General features: G+C 42.7%; 1 protein-coding gene across 6 annotated transcripts in view; it reads left to right on the top strand.

The window, feature by feature from the left end:
- The window catches only part of ABCC9 (ATP binding cassette subfamily C member 9), a 112,274-nt gene that overhangs the window by 16,435 nt on the left and 74,332 nt on the right, over positions 1–21,507 (top strand). For all 6 annotated transcript variants that reach the window (XM_030541346.1, XM_030541373.1, XM_030541355.1 and 3 more), the window contains 4 exons: positions 909–1,030; positions 3,564–3,730; positions 4,544–4,786; positions 19,406–19,603. In XM_030541346.1, the coding sequence (XP_030397206.1) occupies positions 909–1,030; positions 3,564–3,730; positions 4,544–4,786; positions 19,406–19,603 (730 nt within the window). The remainder of the gene's footprint in view (positions 1–908; positions 1,031–3,563; positions 3,731–4,543; positions 4,787–19,405; positions 19,604–21,507) is intronic.

Genomic DNA, 21,507 nt, shown 5'->3' with positions numbered 1-21,507 from the left:
TGGGGGGTAATAGGAAACTATATAAGAAAAAGACTTAAAAATTGGAACTGTCCCTATAAAATCGGTACATCTGGTCACCCTACTTCCCCAGCACGGGTCTGCTTTGGGTCAAGGTCCTAGTCCCAGTTCCCTCATGTAATGAAGAAAAGGACACTTAATTATCAGAAATAAAGACCAGCACCCGCCCTTCTGTCCTGCCAGAATCCTTCAGCCAGCCATCCTACTGTTCTGTGCTCACAGACACCTAAGTCAGCTGGTTCTCTGCTATGCTTCTCTCTGAAACCTGAGAATGAGTGGTCGTTCCACCTCCCCACCTTGGGGGTCTCTGAGCTGGGGGCTTCTCCCTTTTAAGGCTCCATCTCCAAGTCTGGCATGCTTCAGAGGGGCCGTGAGGTGGAGCGACCTGAACCCACAGCTGCTCTTTAACTCTTTCTTGTCTAGCCAGAGATTTGGTAGACCCCATCACACAAGCCATGCAGTTTTGACCCAGAAGAGGAGATGATGATGATTGATTTTTTATTGGAGATGGTAAAAAACTAATACAAAACTTCATACCATTTTTTCAAACTTTTCTACTTTTTAAAAAAAAACAGTCCATAACTGGTACAGCCCCCTGCCAAAACTAAACAAACAATCAAACAAAAATCAGAACAAAAATGATAACATTCATCCAATCTTTTTAATTCAATTTTTTTCAACAAAAAGTTTCATTGGAAAATTGACATTCAAAAAATGTCACTGACTGTTATGGAAGTTTGCATGACATCCACCCATAGTGTCTCCAGGCTGTGAATGAGGGACTTCAATCCATCATGAACACTCAATTCATATGTATTCATAAAATTATGAAAGTGAAAAAAGACACCAAATCCAGTTGCATTTATACTGTATTTCTGGTTTCTTTTCAGAAATATGAAATCTTGCCACCTGCATCTCTTCCTGCCAGCTATGATGGGATTTGTGGCTGCCACCACAGCTATTGTCTATTACCATAATATTGAAACTTCTAACTTTCCAAAGTTACTGCTAGGTAAGTTGCTTATCTTATTTTTGCTGTGTCAAGGTTCCTTCCCCAATCCGAACTTTAGGGTACAGATGTGGGGACCTGCATGGACACTTCTAAGCTTAATTACTAGCTTAGATCTGGTATTGCTGCCACCATCCAGAATTTTCAGTGTCTGGATCACTCCCTGTCCCCCCCAAAACTTTCCCCTCCCTGGGTAGCCTTGAGGGACTTCACCAATTCCCTGGTGAGTCCAGATCCAATCCCTTGGATCTTAACACAAGGAGAAATTAAACATCCCCCCTCCTTTCTCCCACCAATCCCTGGTGAGTCCGATCCAATCCCCTTGGATCTAAAAATGAGGCAAAATCAATCAGGTATTAAGAAAAATACTTTTAATTAAAGAAAAGAAAGGTAAAAGAAAACTGTCTGGGAGAGATTAGCATACCAGCTACTCTCACAGACAACAGATTTCAAACACAGAGGATGTTCTCCTGGGCACAAATCTAGTTACACAAAAAAAAAATAATACCCAAATATCCAATTTGATTCTACCTCTAATTGCATAAGACAAGTTACAAAGAAATAAACATAAATCTTTTTATTCCTTTCTAAAATTTACTACTCTGATAAGAGGCTGGTTCCTTGATCTTTTTCACTCCGGCTGAAACTGAAACTCTAAACAAAGGAAAAACTTCCCTACTTCCTTTCGAAACATCTTGTTCCCCCATTGGTCCCTCTGGTCAGGTGTTAGCTAGGCTAGGTGAACTTTTTAACCCTTTACAGGTAAAAGAGGCATTAACCCTTAACCATCTGTTTATGACATGCTGGTTTTCAAAAAGCCACTGGTTTGTTCCATAATTTTTCAGAATAAACTTTCTGACCCTGAGAAGGTTTATGAAACTCATGAAAAGCCAGGGAGAAATTTTCTGCTTACTTTTTTTCTCTCTGAGATACATTATTGCACACTTGACAGGGCCAGCTCCAGGCACCAGCTAAGGAAGCAGGTGCTTGGGGCAGCCAATACAAAGGGGCAGTACTCCATGCACTATTGGGGCGACCCATCTGGGTCTTCGGCAGTAATTCGGCAGCAACTCCCTCAGTTCCTCTTTTCCTCTTTGAGCTGTCGCTGAAGAGGAAGAGAGGGAGTGAAGGCCCCGCCACCGAATTCCCACCGAAGAATGGAGTGGTGATATTCAGCTGCTGCCAAAGTGCTGCCGATTGGCTTTTTTTTTTTTTCCTCCACCACTTGGGGCTGCAGAAACCCTGATGCTGACCCTGACACTTGACTAGGTGGACTGGAGTATAATGGAAAATCGCTAATTCCTGTGATTTTATCATGAGTTTTACAATGTGTCTTTTTAACACTGCTCATGATTTCTGGGAAAAATTTGACCCTTATTCAAAATGGTTACTATCTCTCAGTACTTGCAGTTGGTCTCAGGCTACATATTGCCCTCAGATAAGCTGACAACCATTTCCCTGCATCCTTTGCAGGTCACAGTGAGTTTTCTCATACTAAAGATGGCTTCTATCTCCCATTGTTTCCAGCAGGATTGAAGTCAAGTGGCTTTCAAGGAATATGGCTGCCAACTATTTACCATGTTTTTCCCAGTCAGGAGACACTGAAAGAAATCTCACGGCTCTGAGTCTCAGAGCCTAGGTCAACTGAGGTGGGCTCGCACTACAGGGCTAAAAATAGAAGTGTAGCTGTTCCCATTTGGGCTAGAGCTCAGGTTCTGAGACCTGGTGAGGTGAGTGAGCTCCAGCCTGAGTGGGAATGTCAGCCCTGCTATTTTAGTGCTGTAATGTAAGTGCCACAAGCCTGAGTCTGTACACTGGGCTCTGAAACTTGCAGCCAAAGGAGGTTTTTATTACAGTGTCGAAACATAGGAATTGGGTAGGAGTTGCTGGAGACTGCAAAAGGGATGTGTACACCCAATACTACCTGTTGCTTAACAGTTTGAACTGGCTGACTATTCGCACAGACTGAGAGGCAGGTTATAGTTTTAACTTTACAGACCACATTTTCAAAAATGCCCTCTAAGAGCACATCTGCAATTTTGTACCCTGGTGGTTTTCATACCCAAAGGGTCACTATGTATTCGTCAGGCTAGGTATTTTTTATTTTCCTCAAAGAAAATAACAAATAAAGGTCCCAGACCTGAAATTAGATCTATTCGGCTGGACCTTTGCGCTCGTGTGAAGCCCCATGGACTTCAGGTTGGCTGTGCCTGGGTGCAGAGATCTGCCCAAGCAGATCCAATTGCAAGATCAAGGCCAAAGAAAGAAAAAAATATCTCAATGAAACAGTGCAGGGCAAGTCTCTCACTCTCCAAGATCTTCCATCCTGAAAAGCCTCACAAGCCTAGCCCCCCGTTAGGGAGGCTAACAACCCATGGGACTACTGGATTGGGCCCTGCGACATGGCAACTACAGTTGCATAGAAGCAACACTCAGAGTAATCTTAATTTGGATATTGATCTGATACTCTTGTAATACTGGTGTAGTTAAAAAGTACTTCCTTAAAATGATGTGGGTTGGTTTGTTTGTTTCACAGCTCTTTTTGTTTACTGGATAATGGCCTTTGTCACAAAAACCATCAAGCTGGTCAGATATTGCGAGGATGGTGTGCCGCTCTCACAGCTGCGCTTCTGCATCACTGGAATTATGGTCATTCTCTATGGGCTGCTGATGGCTGTGGAGATCAATGTCATTCGAGTTAGGGTATGTGTCACTTTACTAGGCTTTGGCAGGACAGACGTCAGTGGTATTTGGAGTAAACATAGAAATAGACGTGACTCCTTCTCACGTGCCCGGATTGCCAAATTTAGCCTCCACTCCAGCTGAGCACATGTTTAACTTTAAGTATGTTAGTAGTTCCACTGGAGTTAATGGGGCCACTCACATGATTAAAATTAAACATGTTTGCTGGATCAGGGCCTTAGTGTCAGGAAGGAATTGCCCTCTCACCCATTGTCATTGGGTAACACTTTGTGTTTTCTTCTCCTTCCTCTGCTACATTGGTTAGGATTTAGGGGGCCAAATGTATTGGGAAGCCCGTGAGCGCCTTGTTCTTTTCCCCATTTATTGTTTTTACTCTTCTTTGTTTCTTCTCACGTCCTTAGCCCATTGGGAAGGTAAGCTTGGCAAAGAGATTGCACTACAGAACTTGTATGAGGTGAATTGAAAAATACTATTTCTTTTGTTTATCATTTTCATAGTGCAAATATTTGTAACCAAAAACAATATATACTTTGATTTAAATTACAACACAGAATACAATATTTATGAAAATGTAGATAAACATCCAAAATATTTAATAAATATCAATTGGTATTCTATTGTTTAACAGTGCGATTAAAACTGCCATTAATTGTAATTAATTTTTTAATCGTGATTAATTTTTTTTAGTTAATTGTGTGAGTTAACGGCAATTAATCAACAGCCCAAGAATTTACACAATATATTATTACTTTAACTAAAAATTGCGGTGAAAGAATATAATTGCTGAACATATTATGTTTTTTTCCTCTGCAGCGGTATGTATTTTTTATGAACCCTCAGAAAGTAAAGCCACCTGAAGACCTACAGGATCTGGGTGTGAGATTTCTTCAGCCATTTGTCAATTTGCTCTCAAAGGCAACTTACTGGTGGATGAATACACTTATTATATCAGCCCACAAGAAGCCGATTGACCTGAAGGCAATTGGGAAGCTGCCAATAGCAATGCGAGCACTTACAAACTATGTTTGTTTGAAAGAAGCATATGAAGAGCAAAAGGTAAGCAATGATATCCATATCACCGTACAGCCTTTATACTGTTAAAGTGGTATCTTCACTTCCACTAGGAAACCCTTTTTTTAGGAATTTATGACAAAAGATTGTGTTCCAGGGTGAGTGTGTCAGTCCAAAAGTACTGTTTTGTTTTAAAGTGAATTCTCGACTTGGGATAGTTGCCAGATTGAAAGCCTTGGGAACTGAAGCCCTAATGCACAAATCACTCGCTAGTTTTCATTTTAGAAGTCAAAGCTTTCTTTAAGTCTGAAGGGCTCATGACAGTGTTTTAAATTAACAGATATCCTCTCCAGTTTCAACTGGAAACACTCTTCTTCACATCTTCTGAACTTCTTTAGAGTATTACTGTGCACTGTTAAATAGTTACTGTCCCTTTCATAGCATCATAGTAATTTTGGACTGGGAGGGGCCTCAGTAGGTCATCTAGTACAGTTCCCTGCACTAAGGCAGGACTACGTATTAACCTTTCCATAGATATGGGCATAATTGAATGGATTATTTACCTACTAAAGTATTTGTATGTTATATAAACTGATTTCAGAAACTTTGGGCTAAATTCTGGCTTTTCCATTCAGAGATGCACTGAGCGGAAAGGACCAGAGATGTTTTGGACAGAAACTCTTTGCCCAAGGGTGGCCTGAGAGCAGCACTCCCAAAGTAGCCTCTAACTTTGCTCAGTCCAAGTTGCACGTGCACCCTTCTGCTTACTCCAATGCCTAGTCATTTCTGCCCACGGATGGGCGTTTCCATGTGCAGATAAGGTGATTGTGAGTCTCACCAGTTTGTACACACAGGTGCACACATGTGCATATACAAAGGGGACAACACACATATTTAGAGCCAGTTTGGAAAATTTAGCCCATAGAAATCATGTGTTAATCAGTTTTGATCACTTTCCTAAACTCACAATGTAAATTGGTTTGCATGCAATGCAGCAGTTTAGAATGGAAATGCATGAACAAGTTAGATAGCAGCAGAAGAGCTGTGCTCCCCCTGTAGTAGAAGTTGCCTTAAGAAAATATGGATATTTTTCCCATGGGTTCTTATTTAGTACAATAGCTTGCGTTTAATATATTTGAGACTGCTTTTCTTCAGTAATTTGCATATTGTATCTGATTTATAGTGAGCCAGAGAGCCAAATTCTCTGCTTGTGTAAATGGATAAAACTGCACTGCATCAATGAATGCTGCCCATTTGTATCAGCTGAGAAAGTTGTCCTTTAGTGCCAGACTGTATAATGGGAATAACTGTGCACATACATTTGTCTGTCTAGAAAAGTTGTGGCTTCAGTGTGCCCTGTAATGTCTGGCTGCGACACAGCAGCAGCAAGACGTCAGTTTGCCTCTTGTGTTCTTCGGCCAAATCCGGCCTTACGAGTGGCCTGACCATCTGGGCAAATTACCTTCAAGAGTATAACCTCTTCTGGGGTCCATATCCTAGAACTAGTGCAACAGAACTATAAAGACCACTAAATCTTCAGACCCAGCTGGTCTCAGCTGGCTACGGTCTCCCTCACAGATGAGCCTGTGCTTTGCTTAGATACTTTTGCAATTGTCCACAGGCTCCTGTGCCTCACTCCACCCCACTGACTCAGTCTGGCACAGTTGTCCACCTTCCTAGGGTTTCAGGTAGGCCTTTATTCCTCAGTGACTCCTGATCTTCCTTCAGTCTTCAGGCTCACCTGAGGAGCAGACTGGCTGCTTCTCTCCCCCTGCAGCCTTCTATCAGCAGGGCCGGATTAAGGCAGAGTCTTTAGAGGCTGCAGCCCGGGGCCCTGGCTCAAGGGGGGCCCCGCAAAAATAAATCACAGGCAGCGATATCCGGGGCGCTCAGGCTGCCTGCCCTGACACCACGTCACTCCCAGAAGTGGCTGGCTGCTGTCACATCTCTGCAGCCCCTGGTAGATGGGGGAGACGGCTCCATGCACTGTCACCCATCCCCAGCACCATCCCAGCAGGTCCCATTGGCCGGTTCCTGGCCAATGGGAGCTGAGGGTGGCACCTGCGGGTGTGGGCAGCACACAGAGACACACTGTTCCCCTCCCCCCAAGAGCGCTCAGAGATGTGCCAATAGCCAGCCGCTTCCGGGAGTCATATGAGGCTGTGGCAAGCAGGCAGCCTGCTATGCCACCGGCTGGGAGCCACCTATGGTAAGCGCATCCTGGCTGCAGCCTACATCCTGCACTCCCTCCTGCACCTCAACCCCCTGCCCTGGGTCAGAACCCCCTCCTGCACCAAACTCCCTCCCAGAGCCCACACTCCCTGTACCCCACTCCCCTGCCCCAGCCCGCCTCTGCACCAAACTCCCTCCCAGACCCTGCACCCCAATCCCCTGCCCCAGCCCCCTTCTGTATCATACTCCCTCCCAGGAAAAAGACTTGTGTACAGGGGCCCCACAAAATCTAATAGCCCCGGGCCCACAGGAGAGTTAATCCAACCCTGTCTATCAGCCCCATTTCCAGACAGAAAACTCACTGCACCCTATCCCCTGGTCTGTTCCCCAACTCACCTGCTCTCTCCTCTTTTAAGTAGATCCCCTACCTTCCCCAGGTGCAATCAGTGATGTTACTAGCACTCTTGGGTTCCCTTAACCTTTCTGGTGTCTGTGCAGAATTTACACCCTGTCATAGTGTGCCGGACTGATGTACACAGATACCTGATATGCATGCACAAACAGGTATTTGGATGCCAGGTAGCCAGTCAGATGCCTTACTGGCTATCTGCACACACAAGCACCAGATTTGTGGCACACATTTAATATCTGTATTCATAAATTAAGTATTCACAAATATATGCATACAATTAAATGAGCTTCATTTTAAAAATTTGACCTACTTCACTTAGCTTTTCCTCCTCTTGGTTTCCAGAATTGTTTATAATCTATATACTGCCATAGATTCAACCACAGTCATGCTACAATTCCAAACCAGGCTGTGACTGGTGCTTCTTCGCCCTAAAATAAACAGATACTCCATAGATAACACTAAAGTAAACCAGATGGATATAATCTGAGAAATGGCTTATGACAATCCAGTGGTGCTTCGTGAAGCTTCGCTTTCACAAAGGAAATGGTTTGCCTCTGTGCAGACTTGGTTTAGAAAACAGCAGCAGATTTAAGAAAAAATTTCAGGTTAAAATACATCGTGGCCTGTGAGCTAAAAAAATATGTTATGTCATTGTTTATGCTGTATACTTTACTGGATGAAGTTGGCTATTAATCTTTCCCAGCTGGTGGGAAGAACCCCTGAGATCTATTGGATTAATCTGAGCTGCCCCTTACTAAAACTGGATATAGCTGAGCTTGAGTGCATTCCAAACCTATGCAGAATGAAGGAGTCTGTTCTTTCCTGAAGCATTTTATCACACCTTGATGAAAGACACTGAACATAAGGCTAGCAATGTTCCTTGTTGTAAAGTGTATTTGAAATAGCCAGCTACATGAATCTTTATTTCTATTCCTTTTGTTCAAGACAAGAATTAAAACCAGCAGTGAGTTACTCTTTCCAAGGATAAAACTAGAGAGCTGATGCAGGTTGAATTTTAAATGTCCATTTCCTGAAAAGCTCTGGCCTCACAACCCATATCTCAAGGACTACAGGAGTATGGACTTGTGGGGTCTGACTGACCATTATGTTTTTCCTGTTTTACACTGACCTCAATAGAATTACACCAGTGTAAAACTGCAGTGACACAATGATGAATCGTGTCTGTGAACTTGGAGTGTTTTCTTATTCCCATTGAGATCAGTGGGCCAATTCTTGAAGTTCTTACTCAATCTTTTACTCAGATAAAATTCTCACTGAATTACCCTGTAATGGGTAATTTTGCCTAATTAAGGACTGGGATAGCTATACTCAGTAAAGAATTTAAATTCACAAATGTAGGCCCTTTTTGTGTTCACAAATTAGCCTGGAACAGATTTCATTTTTTATGAATTTGTTAACTGTTCAAGAATAATTAATAAATAGTTTATGCAAACATATTTCTGGCTAAGGGTCATTCACCACAGTTGCTATGAGTACGCACTATTTGTAATTCAATATTTGAGTTGTGTAGTTGGGCACGATATTATTTTGAATTTCCTGATTATAAAACTTCCAAACTGAAGTTACTGGATGATATGTTACTAAAATAGCTAACAGAACACAAAGCTGTGGCTCTGGCTGCATCCCGTTTGAATATGCAGCAGTTGTCTGAGTTTATAAATATTGTGAGGTAGCAGAAACTAACTTGCCCATCAGCCTGTTTGCAGACTCAATTCTTCAGGTTGGATGATGCACAAATGGGAAGAATTTATTTTTTCAACCCACTATGAGAATAGTGAGAAATATGAGAAAATGGGAATAGAGATTTTCTGCTTTGTAAAGTGCTTTGTTCTATTGAGATCAACTGAAAAGTTAAGGTTCAATTTGACAGTTTTATTTTATATTATTTTTATGTTTTATGTTTTGTTTTATTTGTATATTATATTATATTATAACTGGGGTTTAATAATAATGTTTAAATTATAAAATAAAATAAAATAAAAAAGTAATATCATAATTGGTCACTGGTGACTGGCATTCTAAGGGTAATTGGTAATTACTATTGAAATTAGTAATTAGTTCAGTAATTTGTATAAAATAAAATAAATGTGAAAAGTTGTTTCAAAATGAAAAATTAGAATGTTCTGTTTTGATAAGATCCACTTAATCAAAACACTTCATACTGATTTTTTTTTCTACAATGAAATGTTGTCATAACTGACATATTTTAGTGGAACATTTAGATTCAGATGAATAAATATTTTTGGATGGAAAAAAAATTCCAAAAATTTTCAATCAGCTCTAATAAAGATACTCACTCTGGTATATCTTTTGTTACTTTTTGGCTAGCATGATATTTAAACTCAAATACATTATCTTAAAGCCATGTTTAAAATGTGTTTAAAAGATAAAATATTCCACACCAAATTCTAACCCTGGGTACTGTAAGACAAGTCGTGACGCACATCATACATCTGGTATTAGAATTATGTCTTTAGGGCTCTATATTCCCCTTGATGAGTTCTCCCAACTCCCATTGATGTCAGTGGGGATTTCACTGCAGATTAAGAATAGCCTAGTTTATAATGTTGAAATGCAGCCAAAATCTCACAGCTACCTTTTTGATCTGAGATCCTCCATGTGGGAACTCATTATCACATATCTTGACAAAATTTTGCTGCTGTTCTTTTTTGCACATGTGATCAATTTTTTCAAGCTATGCATGCCTCATGTATCATTCAGTTCATAATGAAGACATAGGGATTAAATCAGGATCATTCCCTCAGCCAAAGGCCTTTATAACAGTGGTTTTCAACCTTTTTTCATTTGCGGACCCCTAAAAAATTTTGAATGGGAGTGCAGACACCATTGGAAATCTTAGACTTAGTCTGTGGACCCCCAGGGATCCACGGACCACAGATTGAAAATTTCACTGACCCTAGTTTAGACATAGTCCGCAGAATACAGGTTGAAAACCACTGCTTTATAACATCCCTGAGTGTCAACAGACTCTTACTCCGATGGACCAACTGGGAAAGGAAATTTTAGAGTCAAGGGCCCTTCGAGCATCTCTCAGATGTTTGAATTCAGGAGCTGTTAGCTTACGTGCCACTATGGACCTTAGCTGTTGTAGCAGAGCATAGAGAAAGGAGGAAGTTTCTCAGGTAGCTAGGCTCCAAACAGCACAGAGCTTTAATACTTTGGACATCATAATTACATAAAAAAATCCATAACTAGTAAAGTTCAAAATCCCTGACTTAATAGTACACTGTAATACTGTAAATTAATAACCTCATTCTAAATATTTTTTCTAGAAACCAAACTGAAGGCATGAATGATGCCTGCTTTACTTTGGGTAATACCTAAAGTTCAAGCTGATAAAATAGAGGAAGAAATAAGTCTGAGAAGAGTTCTCTTTGTCTTTTAAAATCACTTTAAAATGCTTAGACTGGACAAAGAAAGGAAGACAATTAGTCACTTTTACTTGGAATATTAATTTGATTTAGTATCATGGGTTGAGCCCTAGTACAAATGAATGAATTTCAAGTAGTGATGACAGTGATATGAATTTTGTAGGATTACTGGCAATAGTTACTAGTATGCTGAAAATGTGAATTCTTTAAAAAATGACTAACATTTACAAAATTGCCATTCTACACTTGCTCTTTGGGCAATAAATGATGTATTCCAGCAAAAACCATGTTGGGTTTTTAATGAATACTTTAATGTACAGAATAGTATGTGGTACTATTGCTAAAAGACAGCAGCAATGCTTGCCTGCTGATATAGAATACATTCAAACAGTGGTTCTCCAAGTTTTTTACATAGTGAACCACTTCTTACGATAGGGTGAAATTAGCTCCAGTACAGGGTCCAGCCCATTACTTATCATGAAGACCTATTTTGAGTCCTTAAGTGTCACTCAAATAGTGTATAGTCCTTGTTCTGTACCTCTTCACAGGGGAGAGTTTCACCCTTAGACAGCATTCTGTGAACTTCCAAACCTCCTAGGGCCAGATTTTATTAACAACATTTAGGCCCAGTTTACACTACAAATTTAGATGGATAGAAGCTGCCTTACGCCGACCTAATAATGTATGTGTCTACACTATCAGGTCTCTTCTACTGACCTAACTCACTTGTAACACTGACTTAATTACCACACTTCAGCAAGAGGCGTAGTGCTTAATTTGTTGTTGATAGATTGACAGAGAGGCAGTGAAGATGCAGCATTGTGTAAGTCGACAGACTTGGCCTCCAGGAGGTGTCCCACAATGCTCCTCTGTGACCAATCTGGAGATTGTTTTCAACTTCACTGCATAGCAGCTGGGTACACAGGAAACAGCCCCTTCCCTGTTAAAGCCCCGGGAACTTGTGAATTTCCACTTCCAATTTGGTCAGCATGGAGTGCTCACCAGCCCAGCTGATCATGGTGACTCAATGCCCCAAACGTGCTCCAGCTGGGAGTACACAGAAAATGGTACATCTTATTGGTCTATGGGGAGAAGAGTCTGTGCAAGAACAATTCTAATACAGCTGAAGAAACATAGACATCTATGAAAAGATCATGCAGGGCATGGGGGAGAAGGGCTACACCAGGGACACACAGCTGTGCCATGTGAAAATGAAATAACTTCGGCAGGTGTATCAGAAGGCAAGGAAGGTGAACAGTCATTCTGGTTCTGCACCATAGACATACAACTTCTACAATGAGCTGCATGAAATTCTCAGCGGCGATCCCACCACTACCCTCAAACACAGCGTAGATACTGCCCAGGAGTCTGAGTCCCAGGCCACCTTAGGCATCAACACGGAGAACATGCTGGACAAGGAAGAGGAGGAGGAGGAGGAGAATCGGAGACAGGCGAGCATGGGATCCATTCTCCCCAAGAGCCAGGAGCCATTTTTAACCCTAGAGCAGTCCAGCTATTTGCAGGACAATATGGTTGAGCCTGATGCCGGGGAAGGCACCTCTGGTGAGTATGCAATTCCAGTCATAGAATCATAGAATATTAGGATTGGAAGAGACCTCAGGAGGTCATCTCGTCCAATCCCCCTGTTCAAAGCAGGACCAACACCAACAAAATCATCCCAACCAGCATAGGCGCCAACTCCACGGGTGCTCCGGGGCTGGAGCACCCATGGGGAAAAAACAGCTGTTTTGTGGTGGCAAGCGCTGGGAGGGAGGAGGGGAAATCCAGTCTGCTCGGGGAAGAGGCAACTTCTACTTCCCCTACCAATTCTTCCCTGTTTGTAAGCAGCAGGTCAAAAGGAGCACAGCCTCTGTTTGGTTCCTCCAGCACCTATACCAGGAAGCTGTCCCCAACACTCTCCAAAAACTTCCTGGATTGTCTGTGCATTGCTGTATTGCTCTCCCAGCAGATGTCAAGGTGATTGAAGTACCCCATTAGAACCAGGGCCTGTGATTTGGAAACGTCAGTTAGTTGTCCGAAGAAAGCCTCGTCTACCTCATCCTTGTGATCCCATGGTCTATAGCACACACCCACCACAAAATCACTCTTGTTGCTCTTGCCTCTAAACTTAACCCAAAGACTCTCAACAGGCTTTTCTCCAGTTTCATACTGGAGCTTTCAGCAATCATATCACTTTCTTACATACAGTGCAACTCCTCCACCTTTCCTCCCATACCTGTCCTTCCTGAACAGTTTACACCCATCCATGACAGTGCTCAAATCATGTGAACTGCCCCACCAAGTTTCTGTTATTCCAATCACATCATAGTTCCTTGATTGTGCCAAGACTTCCAGTTCTTCCTGCTTGTTTCTCAGGTTTCTTGCATTCATGTACATGCACCTAAGATAACTAGCCGATTGCTCTACTTTCTTAGTATGAATCAGGAGGCTTCCCATCTTGTATCCTCCTCCCTGTGTTTCCTCCCAGTATCCCACTTCCCCACTTACCTCTGGGCTTAGGTCACCATCCCCTGGTGATCCTAGTTTAAAGCCCTCCTCACTAGGTTAGCAAGCCTGCCTGTGAAGATGTTCTTCCCTCTCTTGGTTAGGTGGATCCCATCTCTTCCTAGCAATCCTTCTTCCCGGAATAACATCCCATGGTTGAAGAATCCAAAGCCTCTCTCCAACATCACCTGCATGACCATGTTTTTACTTCCACAATTCGATGGTCCCTACCTGGGCCTTTGCCTTCAACAGGGAGGATGGACAAGAACATGACTTGCGCCTCAAACTCCTTTAACCTTCCCAGAGCCATGTAGACTTCACTGATGTGCTCAAGGTCATTTTTGGCAGTATCATTGGTGCCCACGTGGAGAAGTAGGAAGGGGTAGCAGTCCGAGGTCTTGATCAGTCTCGGCAGACACTCCATCACATCCTGGATTCTAGCTCCAGGCAAGCAGCACAATCAAATTGTAGGGGTTACATACTCTTATATTTTATATTTACTATGAAGAAAAAGTGAGGTACAGTGACTATCTGCTTCCCAATGGCCACTCCAGCTATGCAGAGGGTGCACAGGGATGGCCCGGGAATCCTCCATGGAGATCTCCAGGAAGCTTTCATGAAGGTGCTCTGCAATCCTTTGCAGAAGGTTTCTGGGGAAGGCTGCCTTATTTCTTCCACCATGGTAGGACAGTTTCCCACACCACTCCTGTATTAATTCTGCTGGCATCATTGTAGTATACAGCACAGCAGCATAAAGACCAGGTCTGTATCCAGACACTTGCAGCATCTGTTCCCATGCCACATCTGTTACCTTCAGGAAATTGATTTCACTTAGGGTCACCTAGGAGAAATGGGGGAAGTTTTCATTACAAATGTTCATACCACAAACAATAGATCATGTGATTCCCCCACACATGATGACTTCTCGGTCCCTCAGTCACAGTTTCCCTAGTATGCTGGTGGTTTGGGTGGCAGAGATTGTCATTGACTTCAGAATCTGCATGCCCAAGGTGACTGCTACCAGCAGCGTTAAGGGAAGTGGTGGCGGGCTTCCTGTGCTCTTTCATCGCTGCAAGCCCCCTCCAACCCCTCCCCTGGAGCCACTGAGGACAAACACCACAATTTGAGAGGCTTAATTCTGGTTCCTGGTCTCAAAGCAATGTCTGTGTTGCTAGGGAAAGGGGGCACATTAGAAGATGGAAAAAGAGAACGGGTGGTATCATGTTTAACGAGATAATGAAGGCTTCTGTAGTCGAAAGAGATCCTGAGACATAAGCCCTTGTATCAGAGGCATGGTTTGAGGCAGGACCTGCTCACAGAATCTGGCAAGAACAGGGCTGATATTGCAGAAATACACATTCCTAAGGAGTGCTGTCACAGAATACAACGCAGTCAAGTGGTACCAGAACATCTCAATATCAAGGATGGTACAAAAACATTCCCTAAGGATAACAGAAACACACTGACCCCTCCTAAAAGATAAGGTCAGGATGACAGTATGTAATAGAGATGTTTTGATGGAACCAACATGTACAAGGTGATAACTAGCCACGTCAGGGGGCGGTAACTAACTATATCAGAGGCAATACTAACTTGTTTGTATCAAGATATAAAGATATATCTCAAAGGAAGTATCTTTGTCCAGCCGAAGGGGGAATGGAAAGTCCCACCATTCACTGAGTTGTGTCCATTGTCATGGGCATACATGTCTTAGTATCCTCATAGAGTCTCCAGGTGCTATTACTGTGCTTTGTCGACAATAAACCTGGCCTGGCGCCTTCATACCTTAACAGATCTTGTGGTCATTGGGCAGTTCACCTGAGGTCTGCTGTGCCAGCTGTCTGCACAGAACTGGGGCAGCACACAGGGAGAACACACACATGCAGCTGAACATCTGATCACCGCTTCCAGAACAGCTGGTATGGAGCTCAGAGCCTGGAGGATTTCACTGTCTGAAAAATTGGACATGGACATGGAGAGCCGGAGAGCATCCCAGAAGCATGAGCATGCCACGCAGGATGGGATTCTGCATTTATGAAGGACCAATCAGCCATGTTGAGGTGTCTGGTTGAGCTTCAAGAAAAACAGCTTGAGGCTAGACTCCCTATGCAGTCCCAACACAACAGCCTGCAAACATCAACCTGTTCCCAATCCCCCTCCACTAATCGTTCCCGGAGGTGGTGATGGCGGTGGGGGAAAGAAGATACAGTATCCCTTCCACTCAGCACCAGGGGCAGGTATGAAGAACAAAAAGTGGCCATTTGAAGACCTTTGAGGAGCAAGACTTCTTTGCTTTCACAGACAAACTGACTTGGTTTCTCTCCTCCCAATTTTATCACACCATTTGCCCAAGGTTAAATTATTTTCCTTGTCTTTCAGATTCTTTATGTTTGTGCAATAAAAGTCAACATTTCAAGAATGAAGTATTCTTTGTTTATTCCAAGAATAGGGGTTTGGGAGATGAGGGGAAGGAGAAGTTCAGGGTAACTGGTGCAATGAAGGGGATGGTATGGGAAGGCACAATGCAGATAAGCAGCACACCTTACTGTCGCACATTACTGAAACAGGTTTTCAAAGCCTCCTGGAGATGCAGAGCTCCTGTCTGGGCTTTTCTTATTGCCCTAGTATCTATCTGCTCAAAATTAGCTTCCAGCCTACCCACCTCCACATCCCACCCCTGCAGAAACTTCTCTTCCTTTGCCTCAGAGATGTTATGGAGCACCCAGCACACAGTGATAACAATGGGGATATCTAATTATCTAGATCTAGAGAAATATCTAGATCTAATGAAGTCTAATCTAGTAAGCAAACTACACCAGTGACCCTTTAAACATCCAAAGGCACATTCCACCACCATTCTGCACTTGCTTAGCCTATTGTTGAACCGCTCCTTACTGCTGTTGAGGTGGCTGATATACAGCTTCATGAGCTATGTGAGCAAGGGATAGGCTGGGTTTCCCAGGATCCTATTGGCATTTCAACATCATCAGTGGTTATTTTGAAATCTGGAAAGAAAGTCTCTTATTGCACCTTTCCTGACCATCCCACATTTATGTTGGTGAACCCCCCCCTATGATTTACCAACACTTGCAACACCATTGAAAAGTATCCCTTTCGGTTAATGTACTCTTTGGCAAGATGGTCTGGTGCAAAGATTGGGGTATGCATGCCATCTATTGCTCCACCGCAGTTAGGGAACCCCATCGTGGCAAAACCATCCACTATGTCCTGCACGTTGCCCAGAGTTACTACCTTTTAAAGCAGAGGTCAGTCAATGGCCCTGCATATTTGGATCACAACAGGTCTCCCGGTGGATTTACCAACTCTAAACTGATTCCCAACTGACTGGTAGTAGTCTGGTGTTGCAAGCTTCCACAGAGCAATTGCCGCTCACTTCACCACTGTCAGAAAAGGCTTCATTTTAATGTTGCTGTAATTCAGAGCTGGGGAAAGCTCTGCACAAATTTCCTGGAAAATGGCCTTCTGCATTTGAAAGTTCTGCAGCCACTCCTCATCATCCCATAGCTGCATAAACAATGCAATCCCGCCTGTCAGTGCTTGTTTCCTGGGACCAGAAACGGCGCTCCACCGTGTTCAGCTGCCACCGTGTTCAGCAGCAACTGAGAATTGTTTCATTCTATGGCTTGTAGCAAGGCTGCTTGAATGACATCGCAATGTTCTGCGTGGTGGCTCCTGTCTTGGCTCCGGAAATACTGCAGGATAAAGCATGAGGTGTTTGTAATGCCCCCAACAAGAGTACACAGCTGAGCGGGGTCCCTGCTTAGAGGGCTATGGTGTATGTGTGGCTAAACCAGGCTTTCAAAAAGAGGAACGAAAAACATGGATTGTTTGCCATTGATATCATGGGGGGGTATAAAACTGCATCATGGGCGGTCGAAGCCATGTTCCCATTCCCCCCACGACACTGTTTTAATCCCATTGCAAGGCATCCCAAAATCCCCCGCAGCTGGGTGCACTGTGGGATAGCTACCTGTGGTGTCCTGCTCTGTGCACTGATCCAAGCATTGGCATGGTGAGCATGAGCATGGTGGGGACACACCCGCCTGACTTAATTACTGCAGTGTCTGGATGGCGACTTAATTTTGTAGTGTAGACATGCCCTTAGATGTTTAAAGATGCAGAGAGGCACCTAAAAGGGATTTGCCAAAGGCCGTAGGTGGCTGATTCCCATTGACCTCAGTGGAAGTTAGACACTTTTGAAAATCCCACTAGGTACTTCTTTGTATCTTTAATGCCTAAATACCTTTAAAAATCTGGCCTCTAGCAGATGAATGCCGAACAGCTTCTCTGCTAAAGCTACTATCCTTTCCTGCGTCAAAATATAATTATTAATAAGAGGACCTAGAAATAAACTAGCCCTAATGTAATAAGCATAACTACTTGGTTATGCCCCTTCCCTGTGCTATCAGTACTGAATTTCTCCTTGTTGCCTGTGGCTGCCCCCTCTAATCTCCTTAGGTCACTTTCCAGTTAGGTTCTACCCTCCCATATGTTTGCTACCTCTTCTTTTTTGACATTGTCCACATATTATATCACTGCTGAATTTGTGCCAAAGAAAAAGCTAGAGGAAAAAATACATGAAGTGGCCGTGCAGAGTGCTGAGACATACTTGTTTTTGTTTATTTACTAGTTAGCTAAAAGTGTCTGTAGGAACACTCACAAAAGGCCTGGCCAGGGTTGCAACATGCAGGCATCAGTGCTTCTTGAAGAATGATAGATACATTTTTAGAAAGACAAGGCGGGTGAGATAATATTTTTTAGTGGATCAACTTCTGTTGGTGAGAGAGACAAGCTTTCGAGCTTACACTGAGCTCTTCTTCAAGTCTGGGGCCATGGCTACGCTGGCACTTTACAGCGCTGCAACTTTCGCGCTCAGGGGTGTGAAAAAAACATCCCCCTGAGCGCTGCAAGATACAGCGCTGTAAAGCCTCAGTGTAATCAGTGCCGCAGCGCTGGGAGTGCTGCTCCCAGCGCTGCAAGCTACACCCGTAGAAGATGTGGAGTACGTGCAGCGCTGGGAGAGCTCTCTCCCAGCGCTGGCACTGTGACCACACTTGAAACTTCAGAGCGCTGCCGCGGCAGCGCTTTGAAGTACAAGTGTAGCCATACCCTCAGAAACTTACTCAGATTGTCACAGCTACATACAAGGTGGAACAGATTGTTTAGCATAATTAGTTAACAGATGTTTGAAGGGACAATTCAAGGTGAAGTGGCCCGTTAACATCCCTCCAGTCATAGGGAGGAAAGGAAGTGGGGAAGCAGTTTGAGGAGTGTGTGTTGGAGTTGTTAGTGGGGTATAGATTGTTATAATAAGCTTTTGTAGTTTGTGAGAAGCAACTGCCTGGACCACACAGAAATGCTCTGTGGGATACAGATCCACTGAATCAAATTCTTTCCTCCATAGATCAAAATATTTTCAAATCTATCATATAGCCTCAATCTGGCCACATGAATATATCTGAAGATTGGTGCTTTAGAATGATGATTCATAGTTTTATAGTGTTTGATGTCAGAAGAGACCATCAGATCATCGAATCAGACCTCTTGTATATCACAGGCCATTAAATTTCATGCAGTTACCCCTGTATTGAGCCCAGTAACTTGTATATGACTAAAGCATAATTTATGTTTGGCTAAAGAACATCTTTGAGAAATGCATCCATTCTTGAGTTGAAGACATCAAGAGATGGACAATTCAGTGTGTTACATACTGGAGATGGTTGTCCGTATTTTTCTGGGTCTGATCCTGCAACTCCTTATTCATGTCAGTAATCCCTACTCTTTCAAGTACCATTGACCTCACATGAGCAAGGGTTTGATGGATCAGGCCTTTGATGAATTGTACAAATGACAATGTTCAATAGCAGTCTGTGTTTACATCTGACTATTCATAAAAGCAGAAGTGTTATGACTTTGGGGGGAAAACATAATAAGCAAGATAGATGTGTTTTGGGGTGAGTTTGTTGTGAAGATAATTTGAAAATCTATTAAACTGTCTATCTTGTCTGTCTACCTAATCTAATTTATAACCCCTCCATGAAACACTTGGGCATCCAACAAGGCATGAGGGCAATAAAATGGAAGCTGCCCTAAACCGCTAGTGAGACTAATTTTTGGTGCATTGATTCCTTTGTTTTCCAGAAAGAGGTGGCAAACCAGCGGAATAAGATTCCCTCTATATGGTTAGCAATGTACAGGGCTTTTGGACGGCCAATCCTTCTCAGCAGCACCTTCCGTTACTTGGCTGACTTGTTGGGTTTTGCTGGGCCACTATGCATTTCTGGCATAGTCGACAGCTTCCAAAATATTAACCAGAATGATACAAACACAACTGAAAAAGTAAGTTGACAACATTGATTAAAAGAATTTGTTTGGTTTCAGTTTTTGATATATGTGACACTTTCTGTATTTTTGACTATGCATTCTTATTGGTGCATGATTACCATTTTGTTTCTTTCATTATTTCTTTCAAGTGAAACGGCGGTCTGTTGAAGGCACTGCTAGATTATCAGCCTTGGAAGTTGAAGTGCTCTGTTGTCACAGTATGAACACAGCATAGGTAGTGGCAACGCAAGGTTCCTTATACTGCTCTGCTAATGTCTGGCTCTGTCCAACCTCCTGGATAAGTAGCTGAGGGGCAGCTACTAGAGGCTTGTAAGAGTAGGTTAGATAAAATTCTTGTGGGACTAGGAGAGGAAATTCCTGCTATACCCACAGAGTTCGACTACATGACTTGAATTCTGCATGAGACAGAAAGTTAAAGGGAGTGGAAGGACTTGATTATACAAACCTTTACATGTTGTAGAGGGGAGATGCACCTGATGATGTGTGCAAACATGCTGAGCAGGTGTTCAGGAAGCAATCAAATCATTTAATGAAAGGCACTCAGAGCTCAGCATGTTCAGCTGGCACCAGTGTCCATACCCTTTCTGCACAAATGTGTGGCACTCAAAAGGAGGTGTATTGGTCGATGGAGCCTGGTGCAATGGTGTTGAGCCATTGTCCAGACTGTGGAAATGAGGCACTTTGTAACTATTGACTTGGTAAACCAGTACTCCTGTTAAGGGCTGGTGCATATCCAGTGCTACGCTGTTCCATGAATCTCAATAAATGATAAGGGCTTTACCACGCTCAGTAGCTATCAAGCTCCCATCCACATCAAGCCCTCAAACAATAATTTTAGGAAAGCACAGGTAAGATAAGGATGATTACTAGAGACAGACAAACATTGCAAAGAATTACACACAAATATTCTATCACATTTTAAAAACAAATTCACTCTGTCTGGGCCTTTGTGCCTCTTTTGTGCCTGCTTTGCATGAATGTTATAGCAGATAGTTTAATGGGCTTTGAATTTTGGTTCTAAGCCTGGCTTTGCCACTGACTCACTCTGTCACTTTGGGCAAGCTATTTAGGGTCTGATTTTCAGAGGTGGCTGATTTAAAAACCAGTCCCTTAACACTTCTGTGCCTTAATTCCCCCACAGGTAAAATGGGGATAATCATACTTATTCATCTCATATTAGCTTGAGGCATAATTCATTAATTGTTGTGTATATTATGAGATCCTTGGATGGAAGACTATGGTGGTGCAAAGTACTTTATTATACCCACTGAAAAGCTATAGAAAGGCAAATGTCTATTTACCTGGTAGCTCCCATCTAATTTCAATTGTCACTGTGAGTGCTGTGTGAATGTATTCTATAGGACAATTCCTATCATGTAGCAAGTGTCTGTCAGACAGCAACTACCAGAAAACTAGTGAAAGGTAAGTATAGATTTCTTTAAGAAAAGAATTACTTATTAACTGATAGTGGAAGGGACGGAAGGAAGACTTTGCACAGTCTGTGTTTAGAATTTGGATGGGCAAAATGGAGGTGTAATGGAATAATATTTTCCTTTTAAAACATACCCCTTGATTGTCATCACTTTGTCTCAAACATTTGCTCCTGGGCTGTATAACCGTGATGATATCTTTTGACTGGTACTTTGTGTTTTGCATCAGACTGTCATTTAGTCACTATAAGAGCTATTAAATAAAGCTCTTTGTCCTCACTGAACCTAAATGATCAGAGCCACAGGGTCAAAAGTCAAAGTTCATTTTCTTCCTCAGAACCTTAAATTCTGGTTTTATTGCACAATCAAAGAATGGGATATTTCCCTTCATAAGTGATAACCTTTAGCTCCTGAATTTGGGAAATCACAGGTCTTTACTCATTTTCATTCTCTGTGCTCTTTTCAATG

This window comes from Gopherus evgoodei, chromosome 1, assembly GCF_007399415.2.
Source record: "Gopherus evgoodei ecotype Sinaloan lineage chromosome 1, rGopEvg1_v1.p, whole genome shotgun sequence".
NCBI classification, from domain to species: Eukaryota; Metazoa; Chordata; order Testudines; family Testudinidae; genus Gopherus; species Gopherus evgoodei.
Note: the sequence above shows the minus strand (reverse complement) of the source record. Positions and strands in the feature narration are given on the sequence as shown.